Source organism: Fundulus heteroclitus, chromosome 10 (assembly GCF_011125445.2).
Source record: "Fundulus heteroclitus isolate FHET01 chromosome 10, MU-UCD_Fhet_4.1, whole genome shotgun sequence".
NCBI classification, from domain to species: Eukaryota; Metazoa; Chordata; class Actinopteri; order Cyprinodontiformes; family Fundulidae; genus Fundulus; species Fundulus heteroclitus.
In genome coordinates, this window is record NC_046370.1 from 6,873,034 (window position 1) to 6,900,197 (window position 27,164).

Below are 27,164 nucleotides of genomic sequence, written 5' to 3' on the forward strand. Positions count from 1 at the left end.
TCAACAGACAATTTCATGTAGATGGCCACGTGGTCTGTTTCTCTTGTGTCTTTTAATTTGAAAAACAATTAATTTTAGCAAATTATATAATTTCACAGTTTCTGTAATATTGTGAAAGCAAAGTTTTTGCAGTCTGAATCTCAGAGCTGCTTGTACTGACTTTAGTAGATGATTTAAGCAAAAATAAAAACAGAGCAGAGATCAGTCCTGTTTGTAGAGAGGCTCTAGTAGAAAGGCCACCATGAAATAAGACAAAGAGAAAATGGTATTTTATGATGAGAGAGCAACACTGATTTATAGGAGACATCATAAAGGTTCTGCAACCTTTAGACTCTTGGTTCAGCTGACCCAGAACACCAGCCTGAGAAGCCAATAATACTACTTCCTGACTCCCATGAAACAAAACGAGCAGAGAGCTTTGGGTTTGAATAACGTCTGATGAATTTTTAACTACCAACAATCTAAGGAGGAGGTTGCCTATAGGTGGAGGGAGAAGACAAAGGACCTGATGGAAGCGTTAGAGGGGGCTTATCTCGATGCAAACAAACACCAGCTCCTATCTAGTTAAATGTCTGAGAGCTGCAGCTTCTCAGTATGTCCATCCATCCATCCTTCCCTAAAATCATCCACCCATCTCCTCTGTGCTCTCATGCTAAGCAATACCCCCCCCCCCCCCAGTTCATTAGCGAGCTCCTCAGTAGCCTGTCATGGCGGATGTGCTCCATCAAAGCTGATCGACTCCCCGTTTTTCCAGAAAGATGTCGCAGGTTATCACGGCGCGCTCAGATCTCCAGCTACGGGAGAAGCGTGACTGGCAGGACGTCTTTTGAAGACAGCGATTCCTCCACTGATGCCTCCCAGTTGGAAATTTAGAATCGTGTCTGCTAAGACGCCGCATGCAAAGTAAATTAATGTACAGGGGCGAGCCCGGCTAAACTCTCCTCTCTCAGAACGTCCAGGCCACTCAGTGCCTCGGAGGCAACCTGGCCTCCTTTACACTCCTCCCCGCTTTTCATCCTTCCAACTTCGTTCTACGATTTTTGTCTTTTAAAAACTGACAACTTGACCCGAGGAGAAACTTTCACAAGATTGGAACCAGCCCAAACATCTGAAAAAATATATATCACAAGTGACTTTCTTCAACATCTTCTTGGACACGCTGTAAGCTGTGTAGACTTAGGGGTGAAGGGCGTCCAAAGAAGTGGCAAAACATAAATGGAGAGAAGAAAAAAGGGGCTAGAGGGGGTTGCCTTTAACAGCTTTCCTTTATACATCTTCAGATTATCATGCAAATGACATTACTGGTTACAACCGTACGTCTTTGTAGAGGTAAAGTGTTAATTTCAGTTCAAAGGTTGTGGCGGTATTCTACAGGGAGAAACATGGAAGGTGTGATGGAGATGAGAGATGATGAGGAGGAGGAGGAGGGGGGGGTTGGTAAATGCCGCTAAGTGATTCGGTTTGGCCACGCGCTCAGATCAGCTCAGTTTCTTCCTGGTTCTTTGTGTTTTATTGTCCCTCTCTGGCTGAAAACATAATTATTAAAAAAAGCAGAGACACGTGGCTTTTAGTTTAGAATTACCAGCTGTTTCACCTCTTTTAATTCACCCCCATAGCTGTTCACATTAAATAGGAGACTGGCATGTTCACTACAGAGCCCAAGCAGTTGTTAGTGCAAATCTTTCACCTAACAGAAGCAAGTTAAAGCAGCATTAATATAAATCTCTAGTTGTGTTGTCACTGTTCTTGGACTGAAGTCAGTATGGAGTCAATAGAAAAATGTGGGAAACTCTCTGAATACATACAATTTAGAAGATTAATTAGTTAGTGTAATATCCAAATTATTTAGTGAGAATGACTCCAAAAATCCACTTGCATTGCTAACAGTAGTTATGTAGCATTTCATTTGCCTTCAGAAATCAAAAATAGGAGCTGTGAATGGGGTAAACCTGAGTGACACAGTCGAAGAAGTCGGGATTTCAAAATTAAAAAAATACAAAAGGTTAGGATTGCTCTATGTCGAAGGCTAGGAAAGCAGCTGTTTTGTTCCTAGTACCTCTTAGAAACGCCCTTTAAAGCTGTGCTTTCCACATGAAAACACTTTTAATTTGTTGGGTTCAGAGTGGCAGATGCTAAATGTGTCATTGGTTTTAGATGCTCTGCTACAACTTTGTAAAATAAGCATGTTTTATCACAGATAGCTGTTGCTGACGCGAGGAGCTGCCATATTGGCTCCGACAATTGGCCTTAAAAAATTATCCTTCTTTCCAAGTGGAAAGTCCGACTTTAGCAGCTGTTACAGTTGATTCGTCCATTTCCGACTATAATCTCGACGATTAGCTAATGCTAAGAGCTTTAAAATTCCCAACTAGAACAACTTTACCTCGGCTGTAACATCAATCTCAAAATGCAAGAACCCCCCCAAAGTCGTATGTGGAGAACATTGCAAAGGTTTGCAACAAAAACAGCATGAAGGGGGTTCGCGTAGAGAGCCCTGAATGAGGCGAATAATCAGATTTGGTTTGAAATGACTTGAAAATAAAATCTGATTCTTCCACTCCTCTAAGTGTTGTTCTGCAGCCGATCTGAAACAAGTAAACCCACTAAGAAAAAAAATAATCTGACTTAAAAACACAAATACTTTGGATGCATTAGCTGTATTGAGCAACACTTTTCTTGTAAATTTGTGCCTACAGCAACATTTCTGAGTCACATGCTCAGAATACATTTTACCCCATTAAATCTCAATTCAAGACCAAAATGAAAAATAAAATAAAATTAAGAACAGGGTGCGACATTTGATTTTACAGAGGGTAAACTATAGCTAACGTGAGTTTGATTTTCATTGTTTGGCCAGCTTGCTTAAGACCGATTGTGTTGATTGCAGCTCATACAGTATAAAGACAAAACCAGGAAGTAATTCTGTTCATGACCTCAGATTAAGGCCTAAACTCTGATGTTTCCTCCTGGTGTATAAACCTCATGCAAAAAGCATCTGGCTTCCACTTTCCAGCACTTAGTCCTCCATATCGAGGTTTCCCGAATTTATCAGCCTGTGACTCCCAAAATATAAATACTAAATCTTTTTAGCAAATCAGCATCAAATAATTATTAGTATCAGGACTTTTAAATGACTGTATGACTTTATTCCTGTAATATTGCCACTTTATTCTTGTAATTTACAAAAAAAAAGAATAAAAAAAATTGTATGACAGCCATTGTTGATTAAATTTAAAAAATGGCAACAGAGGAATGCATATCCACAAAAGAAATACAAAAATTCTGAGATAAAAAAAACGTGGATATTTTCTGATGTTGCTCATACGTTTTTTGGGATTTTTTTTTCTTGACTAAAGGCATAGATTTGCTCCATTAAAACAAGTTTATCTCTGTCATTGTATAGTTTAGAAAATCTGCCCCACATATTGAACCTTACTATACAGTAAGTGAAGATCTGATGCAAATTAAGAGACGTCGATGCACTGCAAAAACGGATCTAAAAATAAGTAAAAATTTTCTTAAAATTTGTGTTTTTGTCTTAGATTTGAGCAGGTGAATAATATTATCTGCCAATGGAATGACTAGTTTGACCCCTAAAATAAGATAATTAGTCATTCTGCACTTGAAATAAGATAATGGAGATGAGTTGTTCCTATTTTAAGTGCAAAAGTCTTATTCCATTTACAGATCTTATTTACCTGCTCAAATCAAAGACAGATACCCTCATTTTAAGAAAATATTACTTATTTTTAGTTTCGTTTTTGCAGTGTGTTATTACTGCGACACAGAACCCGCTCAGTCAGAGATACGCGGCTGCACAGATTCTGACCGACATCCCAGAACTCAGGTTCAATGCAGCCCAGAGTCTGAACCCAGCGTCACCTTTTCATCCCAGCCCCCCTTTGGCTCCGGCTCAGCCGCATCGTCATGTAAAGCCCACAGACATCCATGCATGTACGGCCGCAGAGGCTTCCTGAAATAAATGGGGCCCATTGTCATTTCACTGTGAGCACAAACGGCAATAAAATGGCTGACAGCACTGACGGGGCGAAAAAGAAAAGACAGATGAGAGAGAAAGGCAGCCATTCTGCTGGGAACTGGTGGCGTGTACAAACGGAGAACATGGCTCCTCTTCTAACAGCCGTACACTGGATTGTGTGTGTCTCTTCTTAATAGGCTGCATCCACCATACGTGCTGCAGCGTGCACGCACTTTTGTCTGCCTGCTGAATCAAAAAGAATGCTCATTGTGGCCCTCAAACAGGCGCCATTGTGTGCGCGAGCTTTCGTTCTTGGGCGGCTGTTGTTGTGGGCCCACTTTTATTTCACGTGTGTGTGTGTGTGTGTGTGTGTGTGTGTGTGTTGATGTGTGGCAGATGACAGCACTGTGGACACTGCTGAAGATGAAGCGAACCACCCTCCCCGTTGTGATCCCACCACCGGCGCTGTTTATGCAGTTTAAGGCCCACCCCACACACGAGGGGAAAGACGGCTCAAACGACGCTTGTCATAATCTCTTGTCGTCCTTAAATGGCTGACAAACATCAGGCTGTTTTTAATGGTGGCGCATCAGAGAGAGTCCTTGTCTGGGAGGCTTCCTTTTGCGAGTTTTTACGTGAAACCTTGAAGAAAGGACGAGGGAGAAGAGGAACTGCTGCCGCGACGGGTACGGCAGGGGGGGGGGGGGTGGTCCTGATGCAAATGAAGGTGGTCAAGAATCAGCACTACGGGGTCTCTAATGTGATTTTTTTTTTACAGTATAAACGAATAGGCTCTCGATCTGTCACGGAGAAGTCCATTTACGCTGCATCAGTAATTCAGTTCAAAAGGTTTAAACTCGTTTTCATTACACACAAGACACATTACAGCTGATCAAGACCCTCGGCTCATTTCTTAGAAAATTTTACAACGAGTTATAAAACTTAAATTTAAAGAAGACTGTCGGAAAGGAAAAACATCCTTGGCCATGGCATGAATTACTGCATCAGTGCGGAGTTTCATGGAGACCAACAGCCTGGGGTTCTGCTGAGGGGTTAAAGCCCAGGTTGCTTTAATACCGGCCATTGGTGACCCTTACCTTCGTCTTGACAATACTACTGTACTAATCGACAGGTTATCTATGTGGCCCGTCGGCCGGACAATCACGCACAGAGGTGCCACGGCCATTTAAAGCAGGTTTTGGTACTTTTGCCAGTGCAGACAGGCGCCAGGCCCAGCTGGAAAATGAAATCAACCATCTCTAGAGGGACGCACGAAGTGCATGAAGTTTCTGTCCGAACTTAGTGATGGCAGCGTCATCACTGACTCTAGAAACTTTGATTCTGTGCCTTTTGACTCTTCCACATTATTCTGCAATCCTAATTTCTAGAAAATGGCAACTTGACTTTCAACTGGAAAGAGGACTGGAAAGAGAACCCGGCACAACAGTCCAATATCTTATCCTCTCAGCTAAGGGAAGACAGTTCTCATGTCGTCTCTGCTTAAAGGAGTGTCTTCACACAAGGACATGTTGTCCATGTCCGGGATACGTCCGTGTGAGGTGGGTCTTATAGTACCGACTCTGGTCACCACACTAAACTCATGAGTCAGTTTCGCTTGGCTGCAGTTGTCCCACAGTTTTACCTTCCACTAAACTTTCCATTGCTTGGATAACGTGGTTTTTAAACACCCCTCCCCTTGCTGTGGAAGGTGCCAGCGGCTGACTGCTGGACAACTGTCATGTCAGCAGTCCACCACGTGCCATACCATTAAATTTCTGTTTTAAAAACATATTCTAATTCTGTAGTTTTCCGAGAAACTAAATTTCGGGTTTCATTGGCTGCAAACCTGTACAGAAAGATCCCTCCTTGTGTAATAAATGAAATGGGTTTCCCTTGCTGAACTTAACTAATAAAATAGTCGATTAAGTATTTTTCTATGATATTCTGATTAAGTTGCACCGGTGAATGGGAGGGGGGGGGGGTGAAGCCCTAACAGGACAGTCGGTTTCAGGAAGTGCATGAAAAACAAAACAAACAGGAAAGATAAAAGAAAAATAAATCACTTCTCAGGCATCAAATAATTAACCGCCTGGTCCCGTCTCTGTATGGAAGACGCGGCTCCTCCAGTCACTTAAGGAGGGTTAACACCCGGCTAAATTAAATATTAAAAGGTGTCTGTACCCGCTGCTATTGTTGCCCTTTGGAATAAGATATAACCTATTTTTGACAAGTTTTCATCCTTTGCCTTCCGCGGCGAGACGCCTGTCGAAAACCAAATCAGCCAATGGAGAAAAGGATGGTAAGGTTACGTGTGTGGGGATGGGGGCGGTTGTGGGTGTGGGCACTGATTAATAATCTAGTTTGTATTCCAATGACACGCGTCACTTAGTAGGAGAGACGGAAAGAAAGAAAGGAGGTGGGAAAAAAAGAGAAATGTATGGAGGAGGCGGAGGACATAAAAGAGAGGGAAGGCGAAAAAACAGGAGAAAGAGGAGGGATGCGACGTCTGCCAGGGTTTCACATGACAGTGTTCCAGTTTAAATAATAAAACAGAAAAAAGGGGCTCTAAACAAATCGTTATCTCTCCACCTCCATGCGTCCCCGCCCCCCCTTCCCTCCCCCCCACCTCCCCGGCGCTTTTAAAAAACTTGTTTTAATGCCATTTCTTAATGAACATAATAGCTCGGCGCTAATAATGAAAAGAAAATAAAAACATCTAAAAACGCGGAGGGGCCCCCGAGTTGTCGCCGGCGCTCAATTATTTCCTTGTCAAGTGGGTCTGTTTTTAATGAGGCCCTGTGGGACTGACGTCTGTCAGTCAGCCCTGACTTTTTGACACCATTACAACTTCAAATAGAAGCCGCCGCCACGCTGCCTTCCACCGCTCGCTTGCTAGCTACCGCTCATCTGACAGGCTGGGAGGGGAGGGAGAGAGGGGAGGACAGGGAGGAGGAGAAAAGGTGGCAGAGGAGGTAAGCAGAGAGAGAAGGGGGGGGGGGGGGGATAGAGAACATCAGCACATACTGTACAGGCTGCACACACAGTACATTTAGACTGAGTGAAAGCACCGTCACAGAGGGTCATTATCAGACAAGGTTTGTCAAACTGCCCGGGAATCCACCCCCCCACCCCTTCCCCACCCATCTTCTTCCCAGTCCACTTCCTTCTTTTTTCCTTCCTCGTTTCTCCACTTTAATGATAAGTCTCTGCGGGTCGTCCCCACGCGGGACGGTCAGAGGGACGCTATTTTGTTGCCCGTTAATTTGGTGCTTTGAAGGAGACTGCGACGCTGCGGATGGCGAGGGCCTGCGAAATGGAGGCCGATAGGGGAGGGAGATTCGGAAGTGTGTGTGTGTGTGTGTGTGTCTGGGGTGTGGGTGGGGTGCTAACTCCCCCGTATCTGGGAAACGATGAATACGGCCCTGAAACAGAATAGTAAATGTCCTCACAGGGAACCGGCGAACCAACCACAAGAGACACAGAATTCACAGTGTGTGTGTGTGTACTTACATACACCGTGTCTTGCAACAATATTCATACCCATCAAACTTTTTTTCCCCCCCCCCCTCATTTTATCACGCTACAACCACAGACCTCAGTGTATTTTATTGGGATTTTATGTGATTGACCAACACAAAGTAGCGCAGCATTGAGAAGTGGACGGTACACGAACGACGCATTGTTTTCATAAAATGCTAAATAAGAACCTGAAAACCTGTTTTGATATTCAGCCTGTTTCAGTTTAAGCCCCCTAAATAAAATCCTGTGCCAGCAAATGTCCCTGAGACATGGCTCTCCTCTTAAACTAAACAGACAAGGAGGAACAAGCTATTTTTTGAAGGAAAAAAAAAAAAGAATGTGGGCTTTAAATTTGTGACAAACCATAAGGAAAAATGTGGAAGAAGGTGCTCTGGTCGGGTGGGGATATTTATATACCATGGCCACTCTAAAACATGGCTGGGGCAGCATTATGCTATGGGGGTATGCATCTTTTTTTTTTTTTTTGCAAATTTATAAGCAAACTGTGCATTATTGTTGCTTTAACATTACAATTTTGTACTACTTGGTGTGGTTTTACATGTAAAACACCACTTGGAAAATTCCTAAACACATCATCCCCACAGTGACACACGGTGGTGGCAGCATTATGCTGTGGGGATTCTTTTCTTCAACAAGGCTGCGTCATTTTTTTCTTTCATTTTCCAATAATAGATTAGTTTATGTTGGTCTAGCTCATACAATCCCTCCAAAATGCATTTGTCTGTTTCTGTACCGTGACAAAAAGTGAAATGATTCAAAAGGTATGAATGCTTTTTGCAACCATAATAGTCATAATTTTAGATTTCCCACAAAGTCCGTAAGAACCACACGAGTTATTTAATCGGTCTGCATACTAATAAACAGAACCATGTATTGCGACAGTCCTCAGAACATTAACTTAAACATTACAGGCAGTAAAACAGGTAAGATCCATTTACAGAGGAAAAAGAAGAACCTCAAATATAACTATAAAAACCAACACAGTTTGTTTTGGTCCTGAAATAAAATTCATGTGAATTAGAAAAAGAAAAAAAAAAAAAAATCAGACAATTTTATTACAGACATTTAAATTGAAACCTCTGCATTTTTAAATAAATAGTTACAGAATCACTTGTAATGAAAGCAAAAAGACTGTTAGTACATACATCTACATACATATATATATAAGCTATAAGATCGAACAAAGAAAAATAAGAAGTCCAAAGAACTGAGTTATGATGTTTGGTTTTGGGGGGAAAATTTACCTAATAGGAAAACCTATAACGTATGTATTTGTCAAGGTTGGGTTCTGTTGATTTTAATTTAAAAATCTCATAAAAGATTCCGTTATTTTCCTTAATCTCTCTTAAAATAGTTACACATTTGTTCTTGAATGCAAGCAGCCGTCTTCCTAATAATCCAAATGCTAATTTACAAAGTATGAACAAAATCATTTTGGCTTTGCAGAAGTAATGCTGGAGTGCAAAGAGTCTACTTGTCCGCTGCTTTATGAAAACAGCTGACTCATTTAGTCGCAGAAGCTCTCACATACTACAGTATGCATGTTCACTATTGTTGTAGTAGTCTGACGGCGTCTAGCTCATGACTGCGACTGTTGAAAATGCGCAGAACTCCGTCTTTCGATGCAAGTCCACAACACGTGGGAAACACTAATGCAAAAATGCACATGTTTGTATTTGCTTCCAAGTTCCAAGACAAGCTGGGCTGCAAACGTACATTAAGGATGACATGAAAAGTTTTACCCATCAGAAAAAAAAAAACATTTCACACCACTGTTGTCCCAAGAGATGGTAATGCAAAAAAAAAAAAAAAAAAGCCTGAGTACAAAAGAAAAGAGAAAAGAAACAAATACAGAAGAAAAAAAGGAAAGTCAAATGGAAAAAAGCTCGCTGTCAGGCTTAGGAAACTATGATTCATGGGTACCATTTGTCCTAATTACAGCAGAACAACGCTTTTGTCGCTATTAATCACGCATGGGTGTGTGTTTATATTTGTTTTGAGAGGAAAGGAGGAAGAGGGGAGGGGGGGGGGGGGGTGTTATTGTGCGGCAGAGATCAGTGGCTTCGCAGATTTAAATAGATGGCCAAGATGATGGTGAGAAGAATGATGGCTCCGAGGACGAAGACCAGGACGCGATTCTGGATGATCCTGCAGAGAGAAAGACGACGAAGGTTAACTTCAGTTTCACAGTGTCAACGCAGAACAGGAAACACATAAAACAGTCGCATGCTTACGTGGAAATTAAATGACTAGCAATCAACTGGAGGATTATTGTGTTTAATAGTTGCCATGAAGTCTGAATACAAGGTATTCATTACTCTGGACAGTGGAATGAGGGCATTAAAATTAGCCTCCCGTTCAATGAAAAATGTAAAAAATGTAATCTGATGTGTTTACTCCTGTATAGTGTCTGTAAAAAGGCGGTGCTAATGCGTGCACACTTCCAAAACAGAGCAAAAGACGTATAAACAAATGTGACAGGGTAGTTTATGCAAACTGCAAACCGGCTCTAAAACTTTATTTGCACAGTAAAGTGGAAAAAGTGGCTCAGGAGTTTCCTGGAGGTAATAAAAATCGCTGAATTACTGAAGGAATTCACCATAAAACAACTCAGTCTTTTGCACAATAAAGTCGTCTCATTTTAACTAAACTGAGGCGGCTGTGGGCGAACAGAACACCACTGGAGAAAAGACCGAAAAACACGCATGAATTTGAGACATTGAGGTTTATTATCTGAATGAAATTATGAGAACGTTTGCTGATTGGACAGGATGGTAAATCTTCTTTGCTTTTCTTCTGGCATTTGAACCAACTTAGATGAGCTCATTTTTCAAACTGTAAAACATGATTTCTTTAAAAATATGATAACACCCAATGTGTAACTCTAAAGTAAAAGGAAAATGCTGCACAAAACCGATCTTTGAATTCTTCCCCCTTTGCTCTGAGACTAAATAAAGTCCATTACAAACTGCCTTGCTTAATAAATATATCCACCTGTGTATAATTTCATTTCAGCATGAAAATATCAGATTTTTGGAGGCTTCTGGAGTTTGTAAGAAAACATGAGAAGAGCCCATGTTAACTCTGGAGGAGTTACAGAGATTCGAGGCTCAGGTGGGAGAATTTGTCAAGATGACGAGTATCAGGCTACGTTCACACTGCGGGTCTTGATGCTCAGTTCTGATATGTTAGCTAAAATCAGATTTTTTTTTCTTTTGCGTGGTCGTACATACTACTACTTAAATGTGACCGCCATCAGATTTTTGTCTGAACGGTACAAGACCCCAAAGTGTCCCACATGCATCACATAGCAGCGCACTCTTAACGGACGTAATTGCAACTAAGTGTTCAATTACGCTTCGTTCAGAAAAAAAGACAAACATGGGTACCGACGTCTCTGTGTTTAATATGAAGTTGTTGAGATGGGAGCTGACAATATTAAGACCACATCCTAACAAGGAGAAGAAATGTAAATGTGCGTTCACACCAAAAGAGAAGCCTGAGCGACAGACTTACATCATATCCCCTCGTACAGGTGCAGCAGAGGAGCGATGTGACGCAAAAGGCGCAATTTTGGTGATTACAGCAAAGCCAGAGTGACATGATACCTGCGATAGATGCGAAGCGACAGCGGTTGAAGTTGAAAAAGCTGAACTTTTGTGTCTTGTCGCGCCGCAACAACCAATCAGGAACAAGATGTGGCTGTGAAAGGGGTGAAGGACTGCGGCGGAGACGAAGCTCTTTTCAGTGTACTACTGTTTTTCTGGCTTGTCGCCCGCGGTGAAATGGCTGTCACTGCAAATGTGAATGGCGACATGTCAGATGAGCAACCGCACGCAAAAAGTGGCGCCATTCGTGTTTTGTGTGAACGCAACTTAAGAAAAAAAAAAACAGCTTTTAACAAGCTGTGACTGATACTGCTGTAGAGAAGTCTCTGTGGATGTGCAGTGGGAGCCAGGACAGTGACGTAAACGGCGAATGAAATGCAACATGATCGTTCTGACTCAGGACGCTTTGAAAAATATCCGATACATATCCCAATTAGTACCACATATGGAAGTGTCACAAATAGGATTTTTTTTGGTGGGTGAAAAGATCCAAACTGAGCTGTTCACACTGGAATAAAAGCGACAGATCTGGGTGACATATGGGCAAAAAGATCAAATTTGGGTCACACTCGCCTGCCCTGTGAACGTAGCCTTAGTCAAAGTCACTCATCTTTATTGTCAATTCTGTAATACATACGTAGATATGCATTACATATCCTTCACTGATCTTATTTGCGTTATTGATCTTCACTGTGAGTTCAATAAAGTCTTTATTATCTTAACTTATATATTCGGAACTGAAATTTTGTATATCTCGGGCTACCAAACAACACAGTAAAAATTAAAACTAAGCAAAGGAATAAGTAGAAAATTATAAAATCTGAAAATATACGCTATCATGTGAAAAAAACAAAACAAATAGCAAAACAGTTAACTATAGGTATAAATGTATATACAAGTATCTGATCGTGGTTCCAGGAATGAGGTAGAATAACGGGTTGATGTGCATCATGCATCTACGAAGCTAGCCTCTGTGAAAGTCTAACACTGTAATTCACTCTGAACACATAATCCCAAAGGTGAAACATGGTGGTGGCAGCATCGTGCTCTGGGTAAGCTTTTATTTTATGCAAAAGATTTTAGAATCGTGTTTCCGTTACTTCACACTCATATATACATACAACGCGTACATAAGGCTTATAAGGCTTATGGTCTGAAAAAAAAGGGTACTTTTTGGTGGTCTATCTGTTTTTATGGTTGTGACGGGATAAACGGGGTGTGAATACTTTTTTGTGGATTCCTTAGGCCGTAACTCGAAAGCTAAAACTATGTGGGTAACATCTTTAGATGCGATGTGGTAAACCGGAGATGAATGATGCAGTTTAAAACACCATAAAAGACCTTCTAATTTTCAGAAACAGAGATTCTCTCTTAAATAAAAAAGGAACGGGGATAAAAGTTGAAAAACTTAAAAAAAAAAAAAGAGAAAATGTCCATACTCCAGTTTCTGGGTGTGCAGCATAATACAGGCAAATCCAATGTCTTTCCAGGCGTTTTAGCACAGTGCTGTAAACCCTGTTCAAACAAACACACACACACACAAACACATTGCTAACCCTCCACTGCTTCTGACAAATGAGAGAATTATCACATTTGCTGACTTGTGGAGGGATAGGGGAGAGGCCGTGCAGGGGGGCACTGTCCACTTCTCCAAGCACGAGATGAATAGCCCATGTCTTGGCCATTTATCACCAAGGAGGGGAGAGGAGGGGCTGGCTGGCTGGTTGCTCAGTCACCCTGCTACCCTCTAAAGTCCAAGTCGGAGCTTGCGGCCTTCTACACTCCACCAGCTCAGACTCACAAAAGATTCAGCAAGCCAATTAGTTTAAAGCAGAGACTGGGGAAAGGAAAGATGTCTTAAGCAGACTGCTGCACAGAGGCAGGTCTCTTCCTCCTAATCAATGCATATATGGAAACAAAAATCAAACATCTTGAACTGTTAAGAAAAAGCCAATATGCAACACTCTGGACATCAGCGTGATCACCGTTAAGGCTGTTTGAGGCCTAGCAGGGATTTATAGGCAGTTTATCCTTTTAAAAATGCAGAAATCAAACAAAAAAATTATAAATCTGCCCATCTATTTATATGAAGCCACTTCCTAAACAACAAAAATGTAGCTAATATAATTTTCACACTCACAAAAACAAACGGCGAATGATTCCTACGTTCCAGTGAAAAATAAACCGGTAATTGAGAAGCCGTAATGAGCAAACCCCACCCTGGTGTTTAGATGAGGCTGGTATGATTGGCTGAAAGCAGCTGGGGAGGAGATCCCACTGAAGCCCTTATCAGAGCATGCTTAGCAAGGCCACGTCTCCCCCCCATTAATTGACATTCATTATTTACAATGATTATTTATCCAAGCCAAATACCCAGAGGAGCGCGTGTCTTGTACTTATATATGTGTGTGTGTGTGTGAATGCTTTGGGAGAAGCCAGCCTGCTTTGTGGTGTTTGTTAATTCTTCGGCAGGAGAAAGAAAAAAGGAGGGTGACTAAAAAAAAAAAAAAAAAAAAAATGTACAGGAAGTCAGTTTTGCCCATTCTGATGAGGAGGCAGAGCACTAATAAAGCAGCATTTATTAGAGTCTTATTTGGCAGCAAAAACACAAGACAAAAACAGAATAACTTCAAAAAAATGGAGTGTTCAAAGCTGCACTGAATATGATAGGGCCGGAGTTTACTTATTTATTTATTTATTTATTTTTGTCCCAGGGGCATATTAAAAAAAAATACCCATAACTGCGCATTCCTACTCGGGGGTCTCTGTGCAGAGGAGGAACATCTGTTTACAGATACAAGGCAAAAAAAAAAAGCCAGTAAACATTAGCAATTAAAGCTTTCCCCACTGAGGAAAGGTAAAAGTGCAACCTCGATCCCCATCTTTAAACACCTAAAACTTACAGCGGAAAACTGAGACGAACTTCAAAATATCTAAATAGAGAACGGGTGACTCGGATTTAATCGGTTTTAAGAAGGATCCATCTGCAGAACCACCTATCATTTGGTATATGTCTATGGTCTATATGGTCTATATCTATGTAATATTGTAGTTAGGCCTTCCACTTTTCTATGTTTTCCTGCTCCTGTCTGCGCTGCACATCACAAAAGATATGCTTTTAGCTTATTGCTCATTAGGATGTATTTTGAAGATCCAACTCTAGAAATGGTGACAAGTCTTTCAGATGATTACATTTATGTTTACGCTCTCTCAGTGCGCTTTAGACAAAATGTTTATTTTGTAGTGAAATGTGATGGGTCACATGATTTGACTGGAAATCACATTTACTTCTATTGCTTAAGAAGATATATATATATATATATATATATATATATATATATATATATATATATATATATATATATATATATATATATATATATATATATATATTTATTTATTTTTTATTTTTTTAATTTTTTTTTTTTCAGTTCTGAGAAGTTCCCAGTTGATCACATGAGCAACACAGAGTAAATCAGGACAAACAACCATGCTGGCACACACCGCTAACACCAATCCAGCGTAACAAACTGACCTTAAACGCGTGTTTCAGGGCCTTCAGAGGACCACGTGCACACGGGGGATATTTAAACCCCTCAACCTAATTAATCCTAAACAGAATTAAAGCGGTAAAAGTCTCAAACATCTCTTGGCTAACGGCTGAAACAACCCAAAACGGAAAGACAAAGCGACAAGAGGACCTAAGGCGTATATAGAATAACACAGGCGTAAGCAGCAGTTTTGTGGATTTAATAACGGATAACGCAGTCCAGTTTTATTTTACTGGTATTATGATGTAGTAAAAACTGCCACACAGGTAATAAGGCGAGGAAAATATCACTCCCCCCGCTGTTATACCTTTGAGGGGAAATGAGTCTGTATACATTAGAATCACTGTCACCTGTAAGTGCTGAGATTCATGCTCTGAACCCAAAAGTTATTTGGAGTTTTGTTAAATTTTCTCAGGCAGCAGAAGCGACTAAAATGAAACCTGCTCGGCAAACAGATAAACGTCCCCTTTAAAGCCTCCCTAAAAAGGCATCAAATAAAAAAAAAAAAGAAAAAAAAAGAAAAGGGGAGAATTGGACAAAAACGAGGAGGTAGGGGAAGTGAACACAGCTATCCTCCCCTGTATGGTTGATCCCGTCCTGACACGTGGCCAGACAGAACAGGACTTATCAAACCGGATCCATCCTCCAGTTTTGACACTTGACATAAAGGCAGCGGGTGAGGAGTGTGTGTCTGTGTGGGGGGGTGTGGGGGTGGGTGGGTGGATGAGACGCGGGATTGAGGATGTGTGACTGATGCAAAGAGGGCACATACAAAAGGCTGCAGATGTGCATACTGACCCACATCTACTCGGGATCCTCACAATGATGCCAAGCCACTGACAAGTTGCTATTTAATAAAAAAAAAAAAATACAAATCACAACCTGCCACTTAATGCGTTATTTAGCTTCCAAAACACGTTCTTCAGATCAGAGTGGTGATAACAGTAAAGCATGCATTTAGTGGCTTAACTTACAGCAGTTTCATGCAATTAAAACGGGCTGTTCTAGGATAAGAGCCTTTGTTGTGGTGTTTGATATTTAGTTATTGGCCATTTAAACATAAGACTTTAATGGGTGTCTTATTTTAAGTTTGCATAACTAGAAAAAGTAATCTGGAACGGTTACACTTTAATGTTCACATATTTAAGGTTTCAGGTGCACGGGCAGTTTTGATCACACTTAACCAAATGTTTCAAAATACATGAATAAAGGTAAATGGACTGATTTTTTGTTTTTCTGTGAGGATATATAATTAACTAGAAAATAAAAAGGCCATTAATTGATCAGTGTCTCAAAAAATATATATATTCTGCTAGATTGGTTTCAAACATTGAATAGATTTCATAGAAAAAAAGTCATCATGCTACTCCATGATCTTGCCATTTTAAGCATACAAAAGTGTTTCAATTTACCCCTTCAGAAATATATATTGGATATTTCATTTTTAAAATGGTATTTCTTAACATTGTTTTTAACCATTTGATGCTTTTAACTACAGCATACAAAAGCAACCATGATGATGCCATCTCAGGAATACCCTTCCTTCCTCAGGATCCTTTCTGCCACTTTCAAACTTGCTCTTAAGATCCACCTGCTCTCTTTGGCTTTTGACCCTGTATAAGGGGATCCTTTCATCTTGATTTACTTCATGTTCATGTTGCTACTTTAATATGTATGTTATTTAACTTTTTAAGCATTCTATTATAATCAGTATTTTTTTGTTCTAATGTTTTCATTTATTCCATTCATTCTGTAAAATGGCAGGACTTTGGTCAGATGGCATATATATATATATATATATATATATATATATATATATATATATATATATATATATATATATATATATATATATATAAATGAAGGGAACACTTAAACACAATGTAACTCCAGGTCAATCACACTTCTGTGAACTCAAACTGTCCACTTAAGAAGCAAAACACTGACAATTTCACCTGCTGTTTTGCAAATGGAATAGACAACGGGTGCAAACTATCGGCAATCAGCAAGACCCCCTCCCCCCCTAAAGTAGTGGTTCTGCAGGTGGTGACCAAAGACCACTTCTCAGTTCCTCTGCTTTCTGGCTGATGTTTTAGTCACTTTTGAATGCTGCTGGTGATTTCACTCTAATGGTAGCATGAGACGGAGTCTACAACCCGCACCAGTGGCTCAGGTAGTGCAGCTCATCCAGGATGGCGCATCAATACCAGCTGTGCCAAGAAGGTTTGCTGTGTCTGTCAGCGTAGCGTCCAGAGGATGGAGGCGCTACCAGGAGACGTGGAGGAGGCCGTAGGAGGGCAACAACCCTGCATCGGACCGTTACATCCGCCTTTGTGCAAGGAGGAACAGGAGGAGCAACATGACCTCCAGCAGGCCACCAATGTGCACATGTCTGCTCAGATGATCAGAAACAGACTCCATGAGGGTGGCATGAGGGCCTGACGTCCACAGGTGGGGGTTATGCTTACAGCCCGACACCGTGCAGGATGTTTGGCATTTGCCAGAGAACACCAAGACTGGCAAATTCACCACTAACGCCCTTTGTTCCTCACAGATGAAAGCAGGTTCAAACTGAGCATATGTGACAGACATGACAGAGTCTGGAGACGCCGTGGAGAACGTTCTGCTGCCTGCAACATCTTCCAGCATCAGGTCAGTAATGGTATGGGGTGGCATTTCTTTGGGGGGCCGCACAGCCCTCCACTATCTCGCCAGAGGTCGTCTGACTGCCGTTAGGTACAGGGATGAGATCCTCAGACCCATTGTGAGACCATCTGCTGGTGCAGTTGGCCCTGGGTTCCTCCTAATGCAAGACAATGCTAGACCTCATGTGGCTGGACTGTGTCAGCAGTTCCTGCAAGAAGAAGGTATTGATGCTATAGACTGACCCGCCTGTTCCCCAGACCTTAATCCAACTGATTGGGGAATCATGTCTCGCTACATCCACCAACTCCACGTTGCAACACAGACTGTCCAGAAGTAGGTGGATGCGTAAGTCCAGATCTGGGAGGGGATCCCTCAGGAGACCATCCACCACCGCATCAGGAGCATGGCCAGGCGTTGTAAGGAGGTCATACAGGCACATGGAGGCCACACACGCTACTGAGCCTCATTTTGACTTGTTTTAAAGGACATTACATCAAAGTTGTATCTGCCTGTAGTGTGTTTCTCCACTTTCATTTTGAGTGTAGCTCCAAATCCAGACCTCCATGGGTTAATACATTTGATTTCCATTGATATTTTTGTTATATTTTGTTGTCGGCACATTCAACTATGTAAAGAACAAAGTATTTAATAAGAGTATCTCATTCAATCAGATCTAGGAAGTGTTATTTTAGTATTCTCGTTATTTTTAAGCTATATATATATATATATATATATATATATATTAGGGCTGGGCAACGATTAAAATTTTTAATCGCGATTAATCGCATAATTTGCCTGATTAATCGCGATTAATCGCATTGTATTTACAAACTCCAAGAATGAATTCAAAAGTAGTGTAAAGAGCACTTTTATTTTAATGTTCTGCTGCCATATGAACAAAAGTGTTGTAACATTTGTAGCACTTATCAGTAACACATATTTAGTGTAAAGCTCAACTTAAACATGTAAAACAAAAAATAGCAATAATAATAAATTAAAGCTTATTGCCACTGACAGGGAATTCTCTTTATGGGGAAAAAATCTACCAAAAACAGGCAATTTCTGAGTTAACAGCAGGGAGCAGCATTACCATTTTATGTTCAATACCAAAGTTTAACTTGGCAGTGGTTACAACTAACTTGTTTCTGTCATATTCCATGCTGGAAGAACTTTAAACTGAAATGCTTGCTAACTCGATATGCTTGCGTTTATTTGACGTTAACGCGCGTTTTTTGGTTGTTGCTTTCTCGCGTGCATATAGTGAATGGCAGGGAAAAACAGGCAAAAACACATGGATACTTTGAAACGAGAAGCGACTTCACCGACGCCGTCTAAGCAGACCCCCCCCGCTCCGCTCCGCACAAAACTTGTTCCGTTCGCCAACTCACCACCTCGCCTAAGCAAATTCCTGCGGGAAAACACCGCCTTCCGCATGTCGGCTTTGTTTTTTTCCGGCCAGCACCTTTCTTCCACTGAATCCGAGGCTGGGCTGACAGCGAGGTTATTGGCGCATTATCGCCACCTACTGTTCTGATTCAAACCCCTACACCGCAGCAACAGACCTTCACAAAATAAAAGCATGTGAGCAACATGCGTTAATGCGCATTAAAGAAAATATCGCCGTTAATAGTCTAATGAGTTAACGTGAAATTAACGCGTTAACTTGCCCAGCCCTAATACATATATATACACATATATATATATATATATATATATATATATATATATATATATATATATATATATATATATATATATATATATATATATACAAAGAAAGAGATGCTCCCCTTAATGAATTGAGTTACTAGCAAATTAACTTTTCAATACTATTTTAATTTATTTAATACGACTGCATATAATGTTGATGGCTTTCCAACAAACTTCTGGCTTCTAGAGTAAAAGGTGTATGTGAATGTAACGTGTCGGTCAATAGGGGTACAGAGTGCTGGCTATCCTATTGGCTCCAGACATTGCTCCTTTGCAGGTAACCACAGAGGTAACACCTCGCTGGATCGAAATGCGCACGTCCACAGAGGTAATGCAAGAGAGACGGACACAGAGAGCGGAAATGATCGGCGCTACTGCAGAAGAAGGAAAAGCAAAGAAATGGACAATAAAGAAGCTGGAAATGGAAAAAAACAAGAAAGAGCGAAGGGGTGAAACAGAGAGGTGGAAAGCGAGGGGTGAAACATAGAACTGAAGATCGGGGGAAAAAAAAAAGAGAGAGAGAAAGAGAGAAAGGTCCGTTTACCCGAGGAGGCAAAGCTGGAGGAGAGGCTCCTCAGAGACAGATGAAAATAATGAGGACTTTTCTGTCAGGAAAGATTTACAAAATCGTACCAGTGTTATTAAAATTTAAAATCTTCCTTTTTTTCCCTCCCCTTTTCTCCGTTCTCATCCTCTTCCTCCCTCCCTCCCTTCCTCCCTCCCACCCTCTGCCTGTTTTTTCCCTCCTATTTCAGCAGCACAGCCTTATTACCAGCTTTAATGAGCACCGGGATACACCTCAGCTGTGTGTGTGTGTGTGTGTGTGTGTGTGTTTGGGTCCAAGTCCCTGGTGCCAGCTCCATCAGCACCCCAGATTCCCCAGCTCCTTAAATGACACACACGGAAAACACACAAAGGTGGGCACACAGTACACTTGTACAGGCAGCTTTTGATGGCTCTCTGAGGCGGCTGGACATGCACACAAACACACACACACACACACGATTTTCAGACGGGTAGATAACCCCCCCTCCCCTATTCCAAAACAAAAACAATGGTGGTGAAACAGACATAAGCAGAGAGGCCCAACCCACCTTCAAACACACACACACACACACACACACTTCACTAGGAGCAAACTTAGCAGCAGAGTTGCATCTCTTAGGCCCTCCCTTATCCGTCCTCTTTCCACAAGTAGACCAATAAAATAAAAATCAATGGCTGTCTGAGCCATTCTGGCTCTCCTCCTCGCAAACCCTGGGAATATACAGCACGGGAAAGGAGGAGGAGGAGGAGGAAGATGAGGAGGAGGAGGAGGAGGGGAGAAATGGGAAAAGGAGGCAAGGATCAATGTGTTCACAAATGGTTTGAGTGATGGACACAGAGGTGGAGCACTGGTGGGGGTAAGTCTTAGTAACGCCCCAACTTGTTAAAACGAAACTAATTCAAATAAATGTTTCATTGCAGAAGCACATGTGCTCCCTAATATTCACACACCGACTCCTTTTGTCTGAGGCTTCCACACTCTCTCTCTCTCTCTCTCTCTCTCACACACACACACACACACACACACACTGAAATATGATGAAACAAAGGGTTGATATGGGCCTACGATCGGCGAAGTGAACGTAACGAGAAACAGCCAAGCCGAAGCGTTCAGAAGAGTTGGATCAAGTTCATTCTGCAGAGCCGAGATAATGACTTGACCTGTTTGTAAGAGCGATCTGATCCCACCATGTATACTCAGCCTACTGGCCCCAAGGGGGTGTTAAAGATAAATGGTGATATTTTTCAAACATCTGCACTCACACACGCACTCACACACACACACACACAAACGCATGCACAGCGTTAAAGTAGGTCTTTAATTGGACGATGTTTACTGTAATTATTTAAAGAAGACCCCAACACCATGTAATTCCCCAAAGAAAAACAACGTTTAAGAGCTTGCCCACACCAACACTTATATAGCAACTGTACAGTAAAGATACAGACTATTAGCTCTTATTGTACAGGGCAATGCAGCAGTGAAGGATATTCAAATATATATTTTTTGAGAAAAAGTATTAAAAATATGGCAGTATAAGAAGGATTTTGAAAAGTCCCATATTTTACAAATGAATAAACTAAATATTTTGCTGAATCCCTTTGCTTATAAGTGGTACAGCTACTTATCTTAAAGCTATAGTTGGTAATCCTGTTCAGAAACACTTGTTATACTGATGGGTCGGGAATTTTGAAAAAAGGACTTCCCTTTGCATACATGTGGAATATTTTCCCAACCGTATGCCTGGCATTCTGGCATGTTTAGATCTATTGCCTTGGATCTGTTGCATGTTCGTAATCCAGGGCCTGGTACAATTGGCACGTCATTTGGATGCCAAGAAGGCAGCACCCGTGAAAAGCAAAGAAAAGAAAACATATATATTTTAGTTCTATATGGGAGTGCGTTGGTACAAAATTACAAGTGATAATACTTCAAGTTCGCCATTATATAATAAATGAAAAAAAGAACATTTCCAGGGTTTTTGTTTAACTTAAAGTCCCTAACAGAAGGTGAAATATCAAAAGGACAAAACAGAAAAACTTCACTGCACTTCTTCAACCTTACCGTTATCTGCTAAAAGTCTTACTCTCTCTTGGGAAGTACAGTTGCCTTTTAAACAGTTTAAAACGTTTTGGTTTTTTTTCACATCACAGACACTAAAAATAGCAAAAATCCGTACCGTAGAGCAATACTTTTACTGCAGCCTGGTAGTGTTTAGGTTTGGTACATTCAGTGATTAATATTTATTTTCTATTTAGTATTTGTCAGGATCAATCGAGCCGAAAACTGTCTGGTTTGGATTTCTTTGTTTTTACTGTTTGATTTCCCCCGAAGAGAAATAAAGCTACCACTAACTCAAAGAGGTTATTTGAACAATAAATAAATAAAAGCAAGTGTTACTGTACACAAAATTGAATTGTAAAATATTAGACAAATAAACAACTGATGGATCATGATAATTTTTGACAAGATTTTCTGAAAAAACTCCACTAATATTTCTGATAAAAACATATAACGACCAATAAAGCTGGTTTAACTGGAGAGGTTTTAATTAGAAAGAGATGCCCTGATTCTTTCCTTGCCAGTCTCCCACTTTCCTCCTCTTCCTTCAAAACTAAAGGCAGGAAAATAGCACCAGAGCGTTAGCAGTTCATCCATTTTTTATTTGGCTGCTAACAACCATGGCCAGCAGCAGCAGTACAAGCCCAGACTGGGATCCAGTAGTCTGCTGGAAAAGTAGTGCAAGGAGGAAGGGAATGGGGGCAGAAGAAGAAAGTTAGCAGAAGGAAGGTGTAAATTTAGAGTGGGGGTCAGGAATGTGTGTGCAAGAGTATCAGAAAGATGAAATAAAGAATTTACAAAAAAAGAGGTGGTTTCAAGGAACGGATATTAGGTGAAAGACAGAAAAGGAATATGTTGCAACTGTTTCTGGAGTTTACAAGAACTTTTCTTGCCGCCAGCAGTTTTTTTTTGTCTTGCTGCTGCAACTTTTCCTACTTCTGGTATCAGCACTGGTGGCTTTTAAAGCTCCAAACACATACAGATCAGTCCCATTACAGGTAACCTTCCCAAACCTTCACCGACTTTTTTTCTATTGGATCACAGTTGGAGCATCTTTATGTCCCCCCCACACACACTCACACCTGCTTATTTTCTGTTGCTTCAACAGGAAGCCTCTTCTTTGCTGACCTTCTCTGATTTTATTTTCCTTTTCCATTTTTCCCTGTTTAGTCTGTAATACAATAACAGCAGGTATTGTTAAGTAGATTTGTACTGTGATTTTCTGAAGGCAGGCCATAATGGCCTTTCTGCATACAGCACTCTCAAACATGGATAGGATTTAAGGGAGAAACTAGTCTTTATTTTGAGCAAGACAGCTTCATTATCCAGCTGGTAAGATGCTCAGTAAGAATGTGTTACTACTGCATGTATTTTCATTATAAATGCACCAATCAGGCGTCTCCTGGCTGATGCAGATTTGTGATAGTCTTGCCGGTCTGATTTACCATTTCCAATTTTGACCAATTCCAGTTTTTGCTTTAAGACTAAAAAAAAAGAAGATTCTGTGGCATGTTTCTTAACTGAGGTGGCGGTTTTGAATCCAACAAAATATGAAGGCATTGCAAGACTTTTGCAAGTTTTACATCAAGGTCTATGTCCCAAAGCTGTATTTTTCTTGAACTTAAAAAATCTGCATCAAAGTAAAGGCGGCTGGTTGATGTGTTTACAGGCATAAAAGAGTGGAAGGTCTTTGTTTTGATACATTTGTAATGAACAATAAAAGTCCAGATTTTTCTACAGAAAAAAGTCAATCAAGGGGGTAAAACAAAAAGGCAGATACGCTCTCTGGCCGATAAACTGGTGGATCTCTAAATTTCACTGGATAATATTGTTGTGTTGAAAACATAGACGTTTAGCTAAGCCAAATTATATGAGGGTGTTGTTCCTTTCTGAACATTAATGGCCCCTTAAATTCATGTTGAATGGAAATAATGGATAAATCTATTACTTATATGAACAAGCTAACTTTTTTGTTAGACCAAATGCAATAAAGATATGTTCCTCTGAGAGTCTGAAAAAGCTCAAAAGTATTGCATTTATTTTTTTGTGTTTCATTTTTTAAATAACTTAAAAACTATTTCTGAACATAATATGACTCATGAGCGCCGAATCCATTTTTATCTAGTGCCCTGAAATAAATCTGAAAGCATGTTTGAATTTTAAATATAAATTGACTGTGTGGAACAGATATACCCTGACGTTTTGCACCACGTCGACTTTCTGCTAAGATTTCCCTGTAAAAAAAAAAAAAAAAAAACAGAAAAGAAAAGAAACAAAAAAGAAAAAGAAAAAAAGACCTAGATCCCTCTTGTATACGTTCCGCGAGGGCCGGGGGGCCAGATGCAGATCCGATTTCTGGCCACAGTGAAAAAAGGTGGAAGAAAATAAAACATTACCCAATACAGCTGCAGGCCCCCAAAAACCTACGACTTCCATAAATTCTTGGTGTTTGTTCAGTGCTGAGATGTCATTAACGTACATACATGAGGTGCGCCTCACGTGAAACTTTTAACTTTTTTCAGGATAACCTGTCAAAGTTGCTTTTCCTTGGCTGCTGTGGTTTTTACAGGCAAATAATGCTAATCCGTGCTCTGACACCTAAAACCAGCTCTGTTGTTTTAAACTTCTTTAAACCAGTTGATAAAACTTTTAGCTCATTTTCGCTTTTAGGCTTATAGTGCTGGTTTACTCCGGAAGTATTCTCTTTCTTAAACCAAAGTCCTTGTATGGGGACTTTTAGCGACAGCTTCTACTCTTGAAGTGCCTGAAACCCAGTTCCCAGAAAGAAAAACAAAAAAGCTCAGCTTCCGATAAATGGCCTAAACTCTTTGGGCACAACAAATCTTGTCTATATAAGATTCCATGAGAAAGATGAGGACATAAGTATTTATGTTTGTTTCTGTCTCTTTTATTAGCAAGTAACAAAGATCTTCCGCATGCAGCTTGTTTGCTTTTAGAAAATCTAAATATTTGCTTCAAGTCCCGTGTGGTTTTAGCGTCATGCCTCTCTGAACATACAATGATGTTTTATTGCCCACCGGCACACACAAACTCAAGTACACACACCCACACAAACGGGTTCTTTGAAACAAACGCACAAAGTCCTATACTGACAGACCCACAGCTTTACATCTTTAAGTAAACATGATAAAGTTTACATAAAGACGTAAACTTTTTTCATGCCGTCCACTGGATTATTGAACATTGAATCTACTACTATAGTCTTTTCTTTAGCAGGACTTCTCATTGCAACTCTTTGTTTCTGAGAAAGCAGTCCATGAGAAAAATATCCTTGAGGTGACGCTACTATTTGAGAATAATAGTGTATTAAATATTATTCAGGCTTTCTAATTAGGTGTGTTGTAATCATTCACAATAATTTAAAAAAAAAAGTGAATAAAGGAAAACAATTCTTCAACTTAAGCTACTATTTGTATCCTTGGGTCGTCTTTAATTTTAAAATAAAGCTGTGACTTCAATGGTTTACTTGTCTGAATCTCATAAAGCATTCACAGTAATAAGATTCATCCACTGCTGATGCGCTTTCCAGACAATTCTTAGCATTTATATACTTATTTAACTTTTTCTTGCAATTTCATCGATTCACAAATCTAAACAGATCAGGACGTGTGGAAAAGAAAGAGGCAGCAGATTTGTGAGGGTTGAATCTTGTAGGTTCTGACTGATTCCTATGAATCTGAATAAATTAATGCAAATTTGGAGCAGTGGCTGTGAATTTGAACAGATTAATTTCTGTCTGGATTAATTCCTGTACACCTGAACTGATTCTTGGGAATTTGAACTGATCCCAGTGAGTCTGACCAAATTCATGCAAGTTTGAAATAATGAGTTTGAACCGATTTATGTAAGTTTTAACCATCTTAATGTTTCTGCTAATTTCTACAATTAAAACGAAAAATGTATTTATCAAAATGTTTAACCCTTTTAGAAAATGGCACCTACAACTTTAACTATTACTTTCAAACTTTTTCAAACATTATACGTTTATATACACAACAAATTCCAACAAGTATAAACATCACAAGCTTTTAATCAAGCTTAATCCTACTTCCTATAAAATCAGTTAAAACTTCCTGACAATTTTGAGCAAAAACTGCCTAAAGCTAATGAGATCACCTGCTCAAAAAAAAATTATGCAAACAATTCAATCCCACTGCAAAGCCTTTAACATTACCTCAACAATTTAGGGATAAAGTTTAAGGACCACGTTTCCCATCTCACTCACAATCTAAGGGATTTGAGCTATACATGTTGAAAACAAGGAAATTCAAACACTAATATAAAAAGTATAGCAGGTTTCCCAAGAAGTACAAAAATGAGCCTCAACTTGTTGCTATGAAAATGCTTTAACACCCAAACTTAATCTGCATATTTTTCAGACCATCAACCACATCAGAATAATGAAAATGAACGTTGTTTTAAGGGATTCTTTGAGGTTCAGCAGTTTTATCCAATACTAAAACAAAAGTTTCCACGTTCATCTGAATGTAACCTGCTCCTTCGCATCTAAGATTTTCAGTTTCTACTTTTCCTCATACTTGGATTTTTTTTCTACTTTAAGTAATTTCTGCTGCGATTTTTGCTTCTCCAAGTTTTCAGACAATTCTTTTGGGGTCGCCTAAAGTTCCTTCTGTACTTCATCTTCTTCTGCTTGAAAGGCATACAAGGACATCTGACAAAGCAATTTGAACTATTACTTTAAACTAGATTGAACTTTCTTTAGGAGGTTTCTAGTAAAGTTTAAACAATTTTTATGGTTTTGTTCATTATTTCAAACAAATCCTACAAGAATTGCAGGTTTACTAGCATCCACATGGCTTTTGTGCATGACTTTTCAGACTTTCTAATTGTATCCCAAAAGGTCCTATTAGCATGTCAGTACAGTGCCTATACGGACTGTTTAAGCCCATATTTGATGCAACAGGTGACCCTAGAACTTATGAATGAGAGTCCAGCCCTATGATTTGTAATGATTGAAACCAATGGTAGTGTCAAACTATACAGAAAAAGCATGTTTGCCAGTTCATTGGGATGATTTGGTGGAAAATGTCTCACAGCTCAGGCAGAAATGACACAGAACAAATATTAATAATGTAAACTCTGCAACCGCAGATCACTTCATCCAGCAAGTAGGAGCTGATTTTAGGAGAGCAGTAGAGGAAGAAGATGTAGGGGTGTAATGTCATTCTACAATCCCCTATTTGACACTACAAGGGAGACTTTAGTCAGCCTAAATAATCCATGCTGTTCCATTAAATTTGCAGACAAGCTTCCCTAGTCTCCGTCTCTGAGCTGAGAAAGACCCAAGAGCTGTAAGACACCAGTTATGGAGGTTAGGGGGTGGATTAGAATGAACTTGGGAGAGTGGGAACATCTTTTATGTTTATCTAATTTTGTAAAATGTTCCATTTCCAAAACAGATGTAGGTTACAGGTGGAGGGTGATGGGAGGACACAAATCCCAAAGGAAGTGTGCAAAAGCAAGTTTAAATGACATAACAA

At 40.2% G+C, this 27,164-nt stretch overlaps 1 protein-coding gene across 4 annotated transcripts in view; it reads right to left on the reverse strand.

The window, feature by feature from the left end:
• Window positions 1-8,928: 8,928 nt before the first annotated feature.
• The window catches only part of vti1a (vesicle transport through interaction with t-SNAREs 1A), a 164,845-nt gene continuing 146,609 nt past the window's right edge, over window positions 8,929-27,164 (reverse strand). For 2 of the 4 annotated variants that reach the window (XM_012882350.3, XM_012882354.3), the window contains one exon: window positions 8,929-9,667. In XM_012882350.3, coding sequence (XP_012737804.2) covers window positions 9,574-9,667 — 94 coding nt within the window. In that variant the 3' untranslated portion in view covers window positions 8,929-9,573. The remainder of the gene's footprint in view (window positions 9,668-27,164) is intronic. The other 2 variants (XM_021308521.2, XM_012882355.3) reach the window with 1 other exon arrangement.